Below are 16,899 nucleotides of genomic sequence, written 5' to 3'. Positions count from 1 at the left end.
AGATTTCAAAATTATATGAAATAATAGAATAGACAAGCCAAGGCCACGCATATCTTAGCGTGCCGGCTAAGGGTTAAGGACAGTAGAACTGTGTCAGAACGAGCCGAGTGTCAATCGTTGGGTCGTCGATTGCCGAAGGCGTGGCGCGAAGTGAATCGCCGAAGTAGAACGCACGTTGTTGGCGCTGCTTTTGCTTATGTGTGCGTTGGCTTATAAATGTATGCGAATTTTGTTTTTTTTGCAAAGCTTGGTACGCTGGCGCCGCTCAATGCGCTTTTCGTCTCTGAGTTGTCGCAACTGTTTTCAGTATTCGCGTGAGTTTTCAACAAGTAGGTCGTCGATACAAATCGAACGGAAGATAAAACTACAACACTCCAGAGTGTAAACTGAAAACAACGTTTATCTTATTTATATACAATACTATTTTTGTTCAAGTGAATAATCAAAAGTGAACTACTAATAAGTATGATTTCTGAATGCAAACATATTGTGCAATGCGTAGATCGCGAGTGAACGAAAGAAAAAGAGAGTTAACGAAAGAACGAACGTATAAATTTGTGAGCACAAATAAAAAGAGACAGAGAGAGAACGAGAGAGCGTAGGCAAAAATTACGCGCACATTATCACAAATATACAATTGCATACAAAAGCTCGACCAGCAGCTTACATAAATGTGTTCTTGTTGTTGTTGACGCTACGTAACTTATTTACGTTGAACGTGCATTTCTATTAAGTGCCCTTGTAAGTGAGTGAGCTTGCATGTGTCTGTGTACGTGTGTGTGACAGAGATAACGAAACAACTTCGAGAGCTCTAAAGCAACAACAACTAGAAATGCATTCAACTAGCCGGCATGCTTTGGCAAAATCAACAACAACAACAACAACAGCACCCAAAACAAAGTAGTTAAATTGTCATAAAACTCAAATCAGATTGTCGTAGTCCCTGCGCAACAACAGGTCTTGCAGTTCTAAAAATATCACACATACGACGCGTTGTTAAAAACTTATTTGAAAACAAAATTAAAATTTGTATTTATTTCATAAGTAAAGTAGAATATTCAAGATAATTATTAATGAGCTATTGGGTAAATGTGATATTTGGTAATTAACCTTTGTGTCATTTAATACGAAATAAACATTTCGTAAGTACATCTCAATCCAATTAGAATGGAGAATGGCGATTTACAGTTACACGATCCAAGCGCTAATAAGAAAACCTATCTCATCAAAAACAATTAACTTTAATTATCGATTGCATAATTATGCCTAGTGTATATTACAATTCTTCATAATTATTTCGATAATTGTTTTGTTTTCATATAAATCTGAGATACATACAAACGAATAATGCTCACATTACATTATATAATGCTTGCAATATTGCGAAAGTATGTTGCTCTGACATCTCAGAATGCTTCGCTTTGCGTAATTTGATGCGCACAGCATTGTTTTTGTTTTTGGAACTTTTGACCATTAAGCCAAAAAATGTATACAAGGCGACCAAAGTGTTTTAAAAAATAAACCAACGCGAATCTGGCCATGCAAGATTGTCTAGATAACTGGACGATCTGGCAACGTTGAGTTTTCAGATGCCATTGCTGATGCGCTATTCGATATGCCGGCATTTTTCTATTTGCGTCGCTGTTGTTGTTTTGCATAACGGCATTTGTCAGCAAGTTCAGCTGCAGCCACACGTGAATACATTTAGAATAGTGCACGCCAAGGCTGCAACTCAATGGCTCTCTCCCTCTCTCTCTCTCTATATTAGTCGCTTGCACTCTCTATTAAGTTGAGTTACATGACGTGACGTTTTGTGTGGGCTGCTGTTGGATGAGTTTAAATCAAACGTGACGCCATTACGTCGAGCTTAATACTAACTCATAGAGAATCTCGCATTGGCATTTACAGTTATGTTGCTGCTGCTTCTTTGTCGTTTAACGGTTTCTTCTTTAAATTGTAGAATACTTTTCGGCGCGTACAAATATATATCAAACGTCAGCTTCTTCAGGCAGTAAAAGCAGAACTATTATACACTAATATTGTTTCTAAAGAAGAAGTAAACAAAAAAAAAAGAAAAATGGAAGGCGAATCCACAGAGTCAACACATAATACTAAGGTATCCGATTCGGCATATTCCAACAGTTGCAGTAACAGTCAGTCACAGCGCAGGTGAGTCATCGATAAGTCGATTAAAATATCGTTATTGATTTGAAACGATGGGCTGTAAGCTTATTTAATACATTGATCGATATATCTATTCCTTCCTACTTATGATTTTATGAATATCAATGTAAAAGCATTAATCGATAAAACAACAGATTAATACCGATCGCAAGTCTTTAAACGAATATTTCTTCTATATTTGCGTCTCTCAGTGGCAGCTCCAAGTCGCGCCTTAGTGGTAGCCATTCATCGGGCAGCAGCGGCTATGGCGGCAAACCCTCGACGCAGGCCAGCAGCAGCGACATGGTCATCAAGAGGAATAAGGAAAAGTCGCGCAAGAAGAAGAAGGCCAAGTGCACACAAGCCCAGGCCACCGTCACAACATCCCTTGAGAGCACCGAGGAGCCACAGCCGAGACCCAGTAGCGGAAGTTGTGAGCAGCTCCAGGAACTTCAGGATACACAACAACTGTGCGAACCACCGCCAAGTGAACAGCTCAGCGAGCAATTGCAATTGCTCGAAACGGAGCAGAATGGCGAGACCGCAAATCAATCGGAGCAGGCACAACAGCTACCCACATCGTCGTGCCTGTCGGTCAGCACATTGCCGGGCACAGGCAGCATGGTGGTTGCCGGCAACGCTGCTGTCCCCGGTACTGGCATTTGTGTAAAGTCCGACAAGACATACGAATCGGCGCCGGGAAAACTGGAGACGGTGGCAGCCGGTGTAGGCAAACAGCAGCACCATGAACGCTCCAAGGAGGACAGTTTCTGTTGTGTCATCTCCATGCATGATGGCATTGTGCTCTACACGACGCCCAGCATTACGGATGTGCTTGGATTTCCGCGCGACATGTGGCTGGGTCGTTCGTTTATCGATTTCGTGCATCTCAAGGATCGCGCCACATTCGCCAGTCAAATTACCACCGGCATACCCATTGCCGAGTCGCGGGGCAGTATGCCAAAGGATGCACGTAGCACATTTTGTGTGATGCTGCGACGCTATCGAGGTCTTACCTCGGGAGGTTTTGGGGTCATTGGACGTGCTGTTAACTATGAACCCTTTCGCCTGGGTCTTACGTTCCGGGAAGCTCCAGAGGAAGCACGTCCCGACAACTATATGGTCTCGAATGGCACAAATATGTTGCTCGTCATCTCCGCCACGCCCATCAAGAGTAGCTACAAAGGTAGGCGAAAAGTCTGAATACTTGTTATTTCTCCCTCATGCTTCTCTCTCAGTTCCAGATGAAATCCTGTCACCGAAGAGTCCCAAGTTTGCCATTCGTCACACCGCCACCGGCATCATTTCGCATGTGGATAGTGCCTCAGTGAGCGCACTAGGTTATTTGCCACAGGACCTCATTGGACGGTCCATTATGGATTTCTATCACCATGAAGATCTCACTGCAATGAAGGAAACCTACGAAATGGTCATGAAAAAAGGTCAAACAGCTGGTGCTTCTTTCTGCAGCAAACCGTATAGGTTTCTCATACAGAATGGGTGTTACATACTCCTCGAAACAGAATGGACTAGTTTCGTCAATCCCTGGTCACGCAAGCTGGAATTTGTCGTCGGACATCATCGAGTCTTTCAGGGTAAGTGAGGGAACTTTTTGCGTTATGTCAGCCATCAGTATTCCTTAGTTAGGAACTGTACTAAATGAAAAGACCTCATTTTAGAAAAAAAATATCCTGAAAGCGAATAGTTTCAGGCGTAAGTTTATAGATTTAAAAGAGTTAATCCGAAGGGCTTTCGTGAGATTAGAAAGGTTGACTGGGAAACAAAAGTTTCACACATTATTTCTAGAAAAAGAGGGATTTCTTTCATGTCAAACTCATCTCGACACCAAGCTAATTAATTCACTCTCATGCTCTTGATTCTTACAGGTCCCAAACAGTGCAATGTATTTGAAATGGCACCCAATGCGAAGCCAAAGATATCCGAGGAGGCACAGAGCCGCAACACACGGATTAAAGAGGATATTGTCAAATTGCTGGCGGAGACGGTGTCGCGACCATCGGATACCGTTAAGCAAGAGGTTTCGCGTCGCTGCCAGGCGCTTGCCAGCTTCATGGAAACACTGATGGATGAGGTGACGCGGGCGGATCTAAAGCTGGAGTTGCCGCATGAGAACGAGCTAACCGTATCGGAGCGTGATAGCGTAATGCTTGGTGAAATATCGCCGCATCACGACTACTATGACAGTAAGAGTTCCACTGAGACGCCACCCAGCTACAATCAGCTAAACTATAACGAGAACCTGCTGCGTTTTTTTAACAGCAAGCCTGTCACCGCCCCCGTCGAACTCGATCCGCCCAAAGTGGAATCCTCGTATGTGAGCAGTGCTCGCGAGGATGCACGCAGCACCGTCAGTCCCGTTCACGGTTTCGAGGGTAGTGGCGGCAGCGGTTCATCCGGCAACTTCACCACCGGCAGCAATGTGCGCATGAGCAGTGTGACCAACACTAGCAATGCCGGCACTGGCACCTCGGGCGGCGGCAATTCCGCTGCCGCCAGCGGGGCCAGTGCCAATGCACCGCCCGTTACGGTCACGCTCACCGAATCGCTGCTCAACAAGCACAACGATGAGATGGAGAAATTTATGCTGAAGAAGCATCGTGAGTCGCGTGGACGCACCGGCGAAAAGAACAAGAAATCCGCCAATGAGAAGATGCTCGAATATAGCGGACCGGGACACGGTCATGGCATCAAGCGCGGTGGCTCGCATTCCTGGGAGGGCGAGGCGAACAAACCCAAGCAACAGCTCACACTCAGTGGCGTCGGTGTGGGCGCCAATGTGGGCGTGTCCGATGGTCATACGTTAACCAAATGCCCAACGCCCAATACGCCATCGTTGGCCAGCAATCAATACGTTGGCAGCAGTCTCAACTGCACCCAGAACATCAATCTCTGGCCCCCCTTCTCGGTGGGCATCACAACACCCTCCGCTCACACCACCCACACTGCGGTCGCCCAAAGCAGCTTCTCGCCGCAGCACAGCCTCTTCCCCGCCTTCTACTACATCCCGGCGCCGTTGGCCAGCGCCTCTGCAAATGCGGCAGCTGCCGCGAATGCCGCCAATGCTCATGCACCGCAACGCACGCACAAAAGCTGCGATCAGCCAAGCACCTCGCAACAAGCAGCCGCAGCAGCGGCGGCAGCTGCAGCCATGCCGCTGCAATACATGGCCGGTGTGATGTATCCGCATCCTTCGCTGTTCTACACGCATCCGGCGGCAGCGGCCGCGACCGCAATGATGTACCAGCCGATGCCCTTCTCGAGTGTTGGCAATGCCCTGCAGATGCCGGAAAGGTCGAGTGGCTCACAGTCCAACTACAACAAAACGGTGTACACGGTATGCTAATTAGTTATCTCGGAATAATCTCGCATTGCTAACTCTTTGGCATCTTTCTTGCAGGCACAACAAGTTATGGTCGCGCCGCTTTCGAGCAACACAAAGACTCAGGGCGCCTTTCATTCCATAACGCCGTCGCAGTTGCAACGTCCCGCTTCACAGGCTACGTCCGTCAAGGCGGAACCGGGATCGAATGTGGCGCCATCGGATACATCGAAAAAAGAGGTACCCGACTCACCAATAGCCTCGGTAACGGGCGAGGGCGACTACACATCTGATCAGCCTAGCAATCCCGCCAACACCAAGGTAAGTCCCAATTTATAAAAGTCCTCATTCCAGCTCTAACTCTTTGTGTCTCCTCACACAGAAATACACGGACAGTAATGGCAACAGCGATGATATGGATGGCTCCAGTTTCTCCTCGTTCTACTCGTCGTTTATCAAGACCACGGACGGCTCGGAGAGTCCGCCCGACAACGACAAAGAGACCAAACACCGCAAAATCAAGGTAAAAAACTCAAGTCTTCGCGCCCAAGCAGCTAATGTATAATGTGTATTACTTTTACAGGCTATTATACCGCTAGAAAGCAAGATTGTGGAACATCCGGAGGAGGATCAAACGCAGCACGGCGATGGATAGCGGTCGAAGCTGCAGCTGCTGCTGAATCCATTATTTGCGACCAGTTACCAGCAATTAAGCCCCCTCTCCAAGGCCTAGACAAACTTCAACCCAGCAGCACACCACGTACATAAAGGATTTGATTGTTATTCAGGTAAGTAATTTGTCTATTCTGATTTGGATTCACTCTGTAACTTTGTTTCATCTCTTTTTTAGTTGTCCACACAAATCACCCGACTATTAATTGATGCGTAATCTTCCAGCCGAAATTACTATCCAAAAATCCACACAATAAAAAAAATTCAATAAAGAACGTTGCCAGAACAGTGCCAACAATCCAAAAACAACAAATTCTTTATATCATTATTTTACTTTTTTATTGAGGAACAAACCCTCATAAGGCATCACATCGAAGAGCTTTTGCAATACGGACTTCATTTTACGTGTGATGGCGTTCATTAACTTCGGTTTGATCTCACCCTCGAATGTCGAAAATTCATCGTTGAACACCTTCACAGTTGCTTCATTCAGTTCCGCATCTTTGAATAGATTCGTGAAGTTTATCTTGATGCTGTAAAATAAAAACAATGGACAATGCATTTTGATAAAGTATTGAAGGACTGCGTCGCCTACCTGCCAATGGATTCTGTTGCGCCGATCTTTACGATCTTTAAGTACGTGTTGCCATCTTTACGCTTCTCGGGCTGATTAAAACAAGTAGCAGTGACCACTACTTTGCTCAGCTTGGCTTTCAGCTTACCCTTGCTATTCATGGGCAAGATAAGAAATTTGCCCTTCAACGTGTAATCGGCATTGATATCCAGCTCGGGGAAACTTATTTTCCAGATCACATTAAAGGGTGTGGTAAGATCCGTGGCAGAGGCATTAATCTGCAAGCTGTCTACGATCAGGCCGTTGCCAAAGTTTGCGACAGCAACATTAGTTGCCTCCAATTCCATTTGTAACGGGCTATTTGCGTTGCCAAGCCGAAAGTTCAGTGCTCCCAATTCTAAAGGCTCCACGCCCGGAATACCATGCTCCGGAATTCCATTTTTGTAATACTTCACATATTGCTCCGCTTGAGTTTTAAAGCAGTTCTTATCATCCACTGAACAGCGAACCAAAGCGGAGGCTTCATGTGTAGATAAATGTGGTAAGACATTTAATACTGAATATTTAAAACTAAGCTACTTACGAATATATCCCTGGGCGAGCGTACCGCAAATGCCCAATATAAGGGGCAGAACTCTAAGCGCGATCTTTAACATGTTCGTCAAACTACAATACTGTCTGAGCCTTGCTATGGTTTATATAGTTCTGGGATCTACGTGTTGTTATATGATCTCCATAAGATCGCTTACAATGTAACGCTCTTAATTTTGTTGTTACAATGCTGCGATCGTTAACAGCTGATTTGAGACATTTATTAACTGTTTTTAATACGAGCGTGGCATAAATACGCTAAGCCATATAATTATTTAAATTCTTGCAAGTAATAATGAACATTGATGTAAAGCTCAATTAATATTCGAACAACTAATAATCGAACAACTTGTGGAAACAAGTTTCCTATAGCGTAATCAATAGCCACGTAGCTGGTTTCAATAATTTAATTGAAAAAGCTCCTACGCAACTAGCAGTTCTATACTCTATTTTCTTGGTGATATACTTCCGTATTAACCATTTCATGCAAAAGATATTTGTAAAATGCTTGTTAAAAATGCTTTATAATGTCGCACGTTGGGCGCCAGCTCAACCAACCAAAATATGTACTTTATTTTATTTAAATAAAAATTTATCATAAATACATAAAAATATTGAAATAAATGCCTCGATCTTAGACAATGTTAAAGAAGTCATCATAGGGCACTGCATTCCAGAGGCTTTCAATTATACGCTTAATGGAGCGATCATAGGCTTCAGTGATCCTGGGCTGAATATCCGCAGACAACGCTTCCCAATCATTGTTCAGCACCGACATCATGCTATCCGCTAATGCTGGATTTATGTTGGTTGAGTTTGACATGCTAAAGTTACCACTGAAAGAAAGCAAAAAAACTACTTAGGAATGCAATTTGGAAAATCCTGATGCTCAACTTGCCTGCCAACTTTGGAGACGGACTTGTGCTCGGTTAGCTTCAGATAGTACTTGCCATCGTCACGTTTTTCGGCAACAGCTGAAACTCTGCTCTTGGTCTGCACATCGTTTAAACGAATAACAACATCGCCTTTGCTCACGATAGGCAGCATTATGATCTTGCCCTTGACGTCATAGGTGGCATGCACCTCTAGTTTCTTTGCACTTAAGATCCAGGTAAGTTTCAGAGGTTTACTCAGGTCCCTGGTGAAACCCTTAATGCTCGTTAGCTGTGCTTTCGACAGCAAGTGGAGTGAAGTGTTTGTCAGCACGAGATTAAAAGACAACGCACCGCTGGGATCATTGTTTAGGGCACGCACTACTCCCAACTCCAGGGGATCCAAACTTGGCACCATCAGTTCAGGAATTCCCTGGCTAAAGTGCTGGAAATACGATTGAACCTGCGCGATCAGGCAGTCCTGATCTTCGGGTTGGCAGCGCTGCAGCTGCGAAGCTGCAAAGAGAAGACCGAGTTTTGGAATCCTGAGGAAAATTGCAGTAGCTACAAGCTGAACTCACGCAATTCCAGAGCTCTAGTCGAGCTTACGCCCAACAATAAAAGTAAAATAGGAAATTTGGAACTTTCACGTAACATTTTGCTCGCCGCTGGTTTCACAACTAACATCCGATAATTGCATGCATTGCGTTTTTATTTGCATCTCTCAACTGAACTCTGGGCATCGTGTCGCAGAGTTCGTCTCGTCTCAATTACAAGAGCCAACTAAATGGGAGTTCACTACGCTTCCGTTATGAAGTCATAACTTACTTGCAAAAACATGGATCTCCAATTTTTCTGACTCTCAACAATATATCTACTGATCCTTTACATTATTCCCCCTCCTTCGTATAACTTTATTTATGTACACGGTATCTAACAGTCGTGTCAGCCTCCAAAGTACCCATTTCTTTGATGTCATTTTCCCAAGAACTTCAATGTTATGGGCCAAGTATTAAGACTCAATTATTATTATAGTTTTAAGTACCAAGGAATTATCTAGTATGGAGATCCCCTCTAACAGGGCTATCGATCATAAATGCACTATAAACAAAAGATTATTATTATTATTAGTCACTATTAGACAGCTACAAAAACTATTAACTGACATATTTAATAAGCCTATAGAATATTAACTTTAACTTACAGATTAATGGCTTTATATATCCTGAAAAATGCTTACCTAACCTTAATATTTTTTTTAGGTAATTAATATATTCACTAACTTAAAAAATAAATGATCCCCTACTTCGTATAGTAACTTTATTTATGCACAGGGTATCTAAAAGTCGTTGCAGCTTTTAAGGCACCCATTTCTTTGTTGCCATTTTCCCAAGAACTTCAATGTTATAGAGCAAGTATTAAGATTTAGTTATTGTTATAGTTTCAAATACTCAGGAATTAGCTAGTAGATCCACTCTATTAATTATAATCACACTAGTCAGCTGCAAATATAACAATCAATAAATTGCATAACCTTAACACATCTCTTCTAAAATATTGATGGCTTTACAATATGTTTACATAACCTAATAAAATGCTAACCGAACCTTTATCTTTCTTTTTTAGTTAACTATTCAATAAAAAAATCTAACCCGATAAAATATTAAGCTAAACACACGTTAAAATAATAATGACATATTAGACCTAAATAAATACTTACTTATCTTATCTCCAAACAATTCCTTTTGTTTAGTTAGCTGAACTTATAAATTCTATATTTAATTTAGCATCTAGCTAAGTTCCCAAGTGTTTGATCTAGCCTAAAACTTAATAATTTGACAGAGGTGTAGGGTACAGACGTTACTGACTAATCGCTAAGGTAATAGAGTAGCACATTAAGCTGAAGTTTTTTTTTATAGGTTTTTGTAGCGTTACAAAAAGGTCTCGAGAGTTCAGCGAACAAACTAGTGACAGGTGACTCAGAGATGTGTAAATCAATTTAAAAAGGTAAACAACTTTATTTACATTTAGTTGAACATGAACCTGGATGGCGTGGTGAAGAGTTGGGGATAGTGGCGAGAAAGGTGTGAAATGAATGCTGCTAATAATAGATGTCGCCATTAGGCTTTGGTCGCATCGTCGGTGCTCAGGTTCTTCAGTGATTGCTCAAACTCAACGGCTTCCACTTGACGTTTGGCCGGATCGAACGGTGGTGGACCAATCAGGCTAACAACCTCATCATAATCAAGTGTCTCCTTCTCCAACAGCGCCTCTGCGAGCTGTTCAAAAAATCAAATATCAAAAATGATGATCTAATATATATAGAGGAATTTATAGACACGCACCTTTTCTAGCTTGTCGCGGTGCGTGATGAGTATCTCCTCGGTGGTCTGATACGCCTTTGAGACTATGGTGCGCGCTTCGTTATCGATGATGTTCTCCATGGCCCTGGAGAACGGTTTGCTGCTGCCACCGGCGCCCGAACTTCCGGATTCATCCGCATCGCGTATATAGATCGGACCCAAAGTGTCATTCATGCCGAATTTCTTAATCTGTGAATACGCTATTTTGGTCACCTTCTCCAGATCGTTTTGGGCGCCCGTCGTAATGCGCTGAAAGATCAAATTCTCGGCGGCCCGACCGCCCAGGGCCATGCACATCTTATCGAAGAGCTCCTCCTTGGAATACAAATGCTGCTCGCTCGGCGTATACTGAGCGAAGCCCAATGCGAGACTTGTGCGCGGCACAATTGTCACCTTGAGCAGGATATCCGAGTTGGGCAGCATCCAGCCGACAAGCGCATGTCCCGACTCATGATACGCAATCACCTTGCGTTCCGCCAGCGACAGCGCATGCGAACGCTTCTCGGTACCACCTAAAAAGAGAGAAAGAAGAAATGTAGAGCACGTACAGAGAATTGTAAAAGTTTTTAACACTCACCCACTAAACGCTCCACAGCATACTCCAGATTCTTGCTGCTCACCTCGGACTGTGTGTGACGTGCCGCATGCAACGCCGCCTCGTTGCACACGTTGGCAATGTCGGCGCCGGAGAAACCGGGCGTCAGGCGTGCCAGGCGCTGGGAATATGTGCTGGGTGATTCGGCCAGTTTGACCGAGGACAAATGCTTCTCGAAGATCTCTTTGCGCTCCTGCAGCGTAGGCAAATCGATGAGTATGTGACGATCGAAGCGTCCGGGACGCAACAAAGCCTGCAAATGTTGAAAAGAAACAGATTTTAAAGTTCGGTTAGTTCAGGCAAGAAGTACCTTACCTTATCGAGAATATCGGCACGATTGGTGCTGGCGAGCATGAGAACACCCTCCTTGGTAGCCATGCCATCCATCTCAACAAGCAGCTGATTAAGAGTTTGCTCCGATTCTCCAGAGCTTCCCTGTCCCATGCTCTCGGTGCCGGAACGCTGGCGACCAATGGCATCGATTTCATCGATGTAAATAATGCACGGCGCACGCTTCTTGCCCTCCTTGAAGAGATCACGCACACGAGCGGCACCCAGGCCACCGATCATCTCAATGAACTCGGAACCGTTCATGCTAAGGAAAGGCACTTGAGCTTCGGTAGCCACCGCTTTGGCCAGTAGCGTTTTACCGCAACCGGGCGGACCGAGCAACAGGGCACCGCGTGGCACCTTGGCGCCCAGACGTTGGTACTTCTCCGGTGACTTGAGGTAGTCAACGAACTCCTTCACCTCTTGCTTGGCCTCACTGAGGCCGGCAACGTCGCGAAACAAAACTCCGCGTCCACCATCAAAGGGATCAACCAGCGTGAACTTGGCGCGTCCCATTTGGTTCTATAAACAGAAAAGAGTTCAAATCAATGGATATACCAAATATATATAGAGCTGAGAAAGCTGCTTACAAAGGAGTCCATGCTGAGGGGACTCTTCATACTGCGCATGCGCGTTGCAATCGACATGAGCAGCGCACAGAAAAGCAACAGCATCAATATGCGACCGGTTGTATCCGTCTGCCGATCATAGGTAACTGGCACGCCGTCCTTGATACCTAGCCGCTTCTCCACCAGCCGCAGTTTCTCCTCAAACTTGTTGGCATCGGCAACAGCCATGTGGAAAATGCTCGAGGTGACTTTACGTCCCTTGATCACGGCGCCCTCATGCAGAATGATGGTAACCATCTCCATGTCGGGGCGTATGATCAGTTCCTTGACTTCGCCAACGGCGAGCATGTGATGCACAAACTCATTCCAGGAGACGTAGCGTGTGGAGCCCTCGGGACGTTCGGTGCGCGGTGTGATAAGCAGCGAGATGAAGGCCACAAACATGTAGATGGTGAAGAGCCACAACACGGCTTTGGTTAGGACTGAGCGCAATTTCTCGTCATTCTCGTTGTTCTTGTTGTTATTGCTATTGCTGCTGCTGCTGTCCTTTGGGGGTTCCTCGCCAGAGCTGCTTGTTGTTTCTTTGCTGCTGCTGCTGTCGTCGCCAGCAGCTGTTGTTGCTTTCTTTTCCGACTTGTCGCCTTTTTTGTCATCGCTGTTTTTGCTGCTGCTGCTGCTGCTTTCGTTGTCCGATTTGCGGGAGCTCAGGCAGCGCAAATGCAATTGCTGCACCTCGCGTGTCGTCAATTGCAGCGAGCGCGCGATCACACCCACAATTGCCTTGTACTCCGAGCGCAGCAGTTGCACCTAAACAAAAATGCAAATCAGTTGACAACAATTGAGTTCAACTTCTTCACTTCACTCACCTGTCGCCAGCTCAGCGGCTGCAAAGCGGGCACACTCAGCTGGTGTCGCAAGGCAGCACTGCCGATGCCACCAGAATTGTTGTTGTTGTGTTTGGTGGCTGCCGATGCCGCCGACGCTGCTGCTTCAGCTTTCATCATGTGCGTCACGTAGGTGGCATGGCAGCGGCCTGTTGCCTGATTGCAGTAGTGTCCACGTTGCAGCACATTTCTCACATGTCGCAAACCCTTGAACATAATTTTTCCAGCCACTTTTTCTTGCTCTCTCTCTGTCTCGCTGTCTGTTTGTTGGCCGCCGGTTGCGAATACGTAACTTGATGTTGTTCGCTTGAAATTACATGCAATGCATCGAGCGTTGCCACTCCGTCGCAAAACGGCTGACTGGCAGGCTGGCCTCTGAATCAGCTGTTTTACGTTATGTTGTTTCGGCGTCTATTTTAATAGGCACACTTTTAATTTGTTTCAATAAATTCCAAAAATTCATCTTTACATCAATACATTTTCTACACATCAATATGGGAATAAATAAACAATTTTTCCATATTCATTCATGTGTCATGTGTTATTTGTGTACTTGTGTATGTATGTATGTGTGTATGTTTGTTATCAAACAACGGCTCAGCAAGGTTAACCCTTATGCAAGTCACTCACGTTACAAAACACCCATCCCTAGGAAAATCACTTGTTTTAATTTCATCGTTTATGTCATATGTATATAATCTTTATTATTGGGTTCTACAAAAATATATATTTATATATATATCTTGGTCTGTTCAAATATGAAAACAATCAAAAAGCGCCTATTCTTTAAGATTACAAAAAAAAATATAATAATAATAATAATAATGCTATACAAAATTACTTCGTACTACACAATAATAATGTCACTTGAATTGAGTAACGTAATTTGTTAAATGTTGTTCTTGTTATTGTTCTTTTTTGTTGGTTTTTTATCTTTAAATGGCATTTTGTTCGCTGTTTAATCAATAATTACTATTCACTGAGCCGTCGAAGGGACCCATACTGTCGCCAAAGTCCTGCATCTCTTCATCGATGTTCTCATCGAAATCATCGTCGGAATCTTTCGATTCTGGACAACGTCGACAGCGACTTTCATTGACTCCATAGTTAATACACGTAGAGCCTACACATTCGCAGCAACCATCGTGGAACCATCTAAATACAATAACGAATAATTTAAATAAGATATTCTTTTCATCGTAGTGTTTTTTTTCGACATACCTGTAGCTGCTAGCACCTGTAGTTTGACAGCTTTGACGGCATTTATTCATCGACACACAATGATCCCAATATATGACTGTGCAGTTAACTGTCAGCAAATTGTCACGCTCTTCGGCGCCGCCATCTTCCAAGTTCTTATCGTTATATTCTATAAGAGTTAATTCATTATTCGGGTATTTCATATGAACGTTTTTGTCCAACACTCACTAAGATAATATTTTTCATCCTTCTCCAATGTGGGCTTGCCCCTGGACCAATCCACTTGAAATGTGAACGCATCCCAATAATCACTATCACTGTCATCTTCAGAGGCCAGCACATTGAAGAGCTCGGGCACGCCTTCAAAATCTTCTACGTGCGATTTCTTTGACAGCGAATTGCGTGTTTCATTGGGCTTGGGACACAACTCTGCAAAAATTTAAATAAATTTAATTATATAGCAAACTATATTTAAATAATTTTATTTATATAGCTAACTAAATTTAACTATTTCACAAAACAGACAAATACATAATAATTCATTTGAAGAATATTTATTTCAGCAATCAAAATATTAATTTTTTTAATTTCTAACTACTATTATATTTTGAGAAATTCATATTTTGGGAGCACGACATAAGTGTTAATGTTTTCTATTTTTGTAATCGAGTTTCAAACAGCGGCTCAACTATCGATAGACGTTGACGCTGAGCACGATCGCATTATTACACATCGCAAATATTCACATACACACAGGCACTCGTTCAAATACACAGATACACGCATACCTATGTATTTGCATACAACCAAAAAACAACAACGACGACGACGGCAGCGCAATAATGAATAATGATAATGTCACACACAAATCATATTAGCTGAGATCACATCATCGATCGATCGATCGATTTAGCTACTTACCCACACAACTACAGCACTCCTCATAGTATTTTTTGCCCAGACACTTGAGGCACTCTTTGCAGCAGGAGCAATTTTTAAGCTCGCATTTGCAGCTTTGCGTTAACATGCACTTGGAAACGATGGAGGCGCAAACGATTTCATTGCATGATTCCACCACGCCATAGAAGCACACGAATCCCAGCACTAGAAATGCGCCAATCGTCAACGATCGCCACACTTCCATTTTCGATAAATGATAACTAAATTGTATATGCACAAGTCAATGTTTTGTTTCCTTTTCGTTTTCGATAAATTTCGATACAGGTGGTTGTGTTGCAGTTGTTTTTGGTGGGAGATATTTTGATGATGTGTTGTTGTTGGTGGGTGGAGAAAGAGTAGAAGGAGGTGGCGCAGTATTTGAATTGCACACGAGCAGCAAGAAGAAGACACGCCGACGCTCTGCTTGCTGGACTTTGAATGATTGATAGATGCTACTGCAGTTTACAACAATTTTTCTTTAACTACTAATACACATTATAAATACTATGTATAATATTTGATAGATACATAGAAATTGTAGCGCGTTAATTTTATATATATATTTTTTGTATTTGCACAAGGCACAACAACAGCAGGCACAAGAACAAGTTTTGGAATGAGCTATGAATATTTTTACTAAATCATTGAACAAGTCAGTCACAGCGCGTAACAACAACACAGCGCAACAACAATAAACGACACCACGACATACACTAACAAACGATCCCAGAAGACACAACACAGCAGCAGCAGCAGAGCAGCCAGCGATCGACAGATGCGAGAGAGCCAAACGACGACGACAACGACAAAAACAACAACGACAACGACGTCGGCGCAGACGGCGACAGCAAAGACGACGACAACGAGACGGCGTCAGCTATGTAGCTTGTTTTTGTTATTGGCGCGACGCAGCAGGGCATAACTGTCTTTTTTCCTGTCTCTCTTGTTTTTTCTTCTTGTTGTTGTTGCTTCTTTCCCTATCCAACCAGCCAGTTAGCTAGATACAATGCGCGAATTAAGCGCACACACATACACACACGCATATATGGTATTTATGTGTGTTCAACCCATAGACACACACACAGGGTGGCTTAGAGAAACGTAAACACGTTACGAAGCGTTGATGTCGCTGCTCTTATTGGTGGATGCGTGCGGGGGCGGGGTGGGGTAGGTTAAGGGAGCGCGAGCGCGTTCATTAACTGAATGATGGACTACCACAACGCGAGATGTGAGCAAATACAAACAACAACAATAATCAATACACACACACACGTGTATATTATAGAGATCAAAAAGGTATTCGATTGGAATGCTTGTACTTGGATGAGTGTGTGTGTGTGCACTAAAAGATTTGTAACTGTGGCGAGTGTGTGTGTGTGTGAGCCTTGCTATCGATGTCGCTATTTTTAAAGCCGTGCTATCGAATCATCAAAGACAATTATTATTATATACTACATTACACATAAAGTCTAATAAATAAACTATGAATTACACACAAAACACCCTCATTTTGAATGCAGAGTAGGCTTTAGATTGATCTATTTGAATTTATGTAAGGATATTTGTTGTTTATTTGTTATTTGACCCCCGCTATTCTTAATAAGCAAAATTATCAAATTATGAAAAAATACAAAATAAATAAATACATTTTACAAATATTAACATAGGTGAGTTTTAATAAAAATGTTAAAATGAAAAACTAACAAAACGCGGCACGCGCACACCTCTAGACCCGGATTCAAAATTGTCTTGTTCTGTAGGTAGGCTTTGCATTAGTTTAGTCGATATATTTAATTTTTTAAATCCA

At 43.3% G+C, this 16,899-nt stretch overlaps 5 protein-coding genes across 6 annotated transcripts; 1 reads left to right on the top strand and 4 right to left on the bottom strand.

Moving 5' to 3' along the window:
• The first annotated feature begins 314 nt into the window (after positions 1 to 314).
• LOC132795519 (period circadian protein) lies at positions 315 to 6,481 on the top strand. 2 transcript variants are annotated; one of them, XM_060806281.1, is made up of 9 exons: positions 315 to 463; positions 1,961 to 2,169; positions 2,376 to 3,349; positions 3,402 to 3,758; positions 4,050 to 5,518; positions 5,582 to 5,824; positions 5,886 to 6,026; positions 6,087 to 6,291; positions 6,354 to 6,481. In XM_060806281.1, the coding sequence occupies exons 2-8, from the start codon at positions 2,078 to 2,080 to the stop codon at positions 6,156 to 6,158; spliced, it is 3,348 nt and encodes a 1,115-aa protein (XP_060662264.1). In that variant the 5' UTR covers positions 315 to 463; positions 1,961 to 2,077; the 3' UTR covers positions 6,159 to 6,291; positions 6,354 to 6,481. The 2 variants fall into 2 exon arrangements, with proteins under 2 accessions (XP_060662264.1, XP_060662266.1); XM_060806283.1 differs by lacking the exons at positions 5,582 to 5,824; positions 5,886 to 6,026; positions 6,087 to 6,291; positions 6,354 to 6,481 and having other exon boundaries at positions 321 to 463; positions 4,050 to 4,367; positions 4,444 to 4,643.
• Positions 6,482 to 6,488: 7 nt separating this feature from the next.
• Positions 6,489 to 7,428, bottom strand: LOC132795567 (circadian clock-controlled protein daywake-like). Its single transcript, XM_060806363.1, has 3 exons — positions 7,333 to 7,428; positions 6,771 to 7,269; positions 6,489 to 6,708 (listed from the first exon to the last, which is right to left on the bottom strand). The coding sequence occupies exons 1-3, from the start codon at positions 7,403 to 7,405 to the stop codon at positions 6,501 to 6,503; spliced, it is 780 nt and encodes a 259-aa protein (XP_060662346.1). The 5' UTR covers positions 7,406 to 7,428; the 3' UTR covers positions 6,489 to 6,500.
• A 451-nt stretch (positions 7,429 to 7,879) lies between these two features.
• LOC132795566 (circadian clock-controlled protein daywake-like) lies at positions 7,880 to 8,902 on the bottom strand. Its single transcript, XM_060806362.1, has 3 exons — positions 8,794 to 8,902; positions 8,239 to 8,728; positions 7,880 to 8,176 (listed from the first exon to the last, which is right to left on the bottom strand). The coding sequence occupies exons 1-3, from the start codon at positions 8,897 to 8,899 to the stop codon at positions 7,975 to 7,977; spliced, it is 798 nt and encodes a 265-aa protein (XP_060662345.1). The 5' UTR covers positions 8,900 to 8,902; the 3' UTR covers positions 7,880 to 7,974.
• Positions 8,903 to 10,200: 1,298 nt separating this feature from the next.
• Positions 10,201 to 13,459, bottom strand: LOC132795525 (paraplegin). Its single transcript, XM_060806292.1, has 6 exons — positions 12,936 to 13,459; positions 12,091 to 12,876; positions 11,486 to 12,022; positions 11,153 to 11,423; positions 10,558 to 11,087; positions 10,201 to 10,491 (listed from the first exon to the last, which is right to left on the bottom strand). The coding sequence occupies exons 1-6, from the start codon at positions 13,167 to 13,169 to the stop codon at positions 10,333 to 10,335; spliced, it is 2,517 nt and encodes an 838-aa protein (XP_060662275.1). The 5' UTR covers positions 13,170 to 13,459; the 3' UTR covers positions 10,201 to 10,332.
• A 376-nt stretch (positions 13,460 to 13,835) lies between these two features.
• LOC132795568 (protein twisted gastrulation) lies at positions 13,836 to 15,815 on the bottom strand. The gene is made up of 4 exons (XM_060806364.1): positions 15,075 to 15,815; positions 14,382 to 14,582; positions 14,175 to 14,322; positions 13,836 to 14,108 (listed from the first exon to the last, which is right to left on the bottom strand). The coding sequence occupies exons 1-4, from the start codon at positions 15,295 to 15,297 to the stop codon at positions 13,916 to 13,918; spliced, it is 765 nt and encodes a 254-aa protein (XP_060662347.1). The 5' UTR covers positions 15,298 to 15,815; the 3' UTR covers positions 13,836 to 13,915.
• Positions 15,816 to 16,899: the final 1,084 nt, after the last annotated feature.

The sequence above is a fragment of the Drosophila nasuta genome, chromosome X (assembly GCF_023558535.2).
Source record: "Drosophila nasuta strain 15112-1781.00 chromosome X, ASM2355853v1, whole genome shotgun sequence".
In the NCBI taxonomy this organism is placed as follows: Eukaryota; Metazoa; Arthropoda; class Insecta; order Diptera; family Drosophilidae; genus Drosophila; species Drosophila nasuta.
The sequence above is the reverse complement of the archived record's forward strand: the minus strand, read 5'-3'. Positions and strand labels throughout refer to the sequence as shown.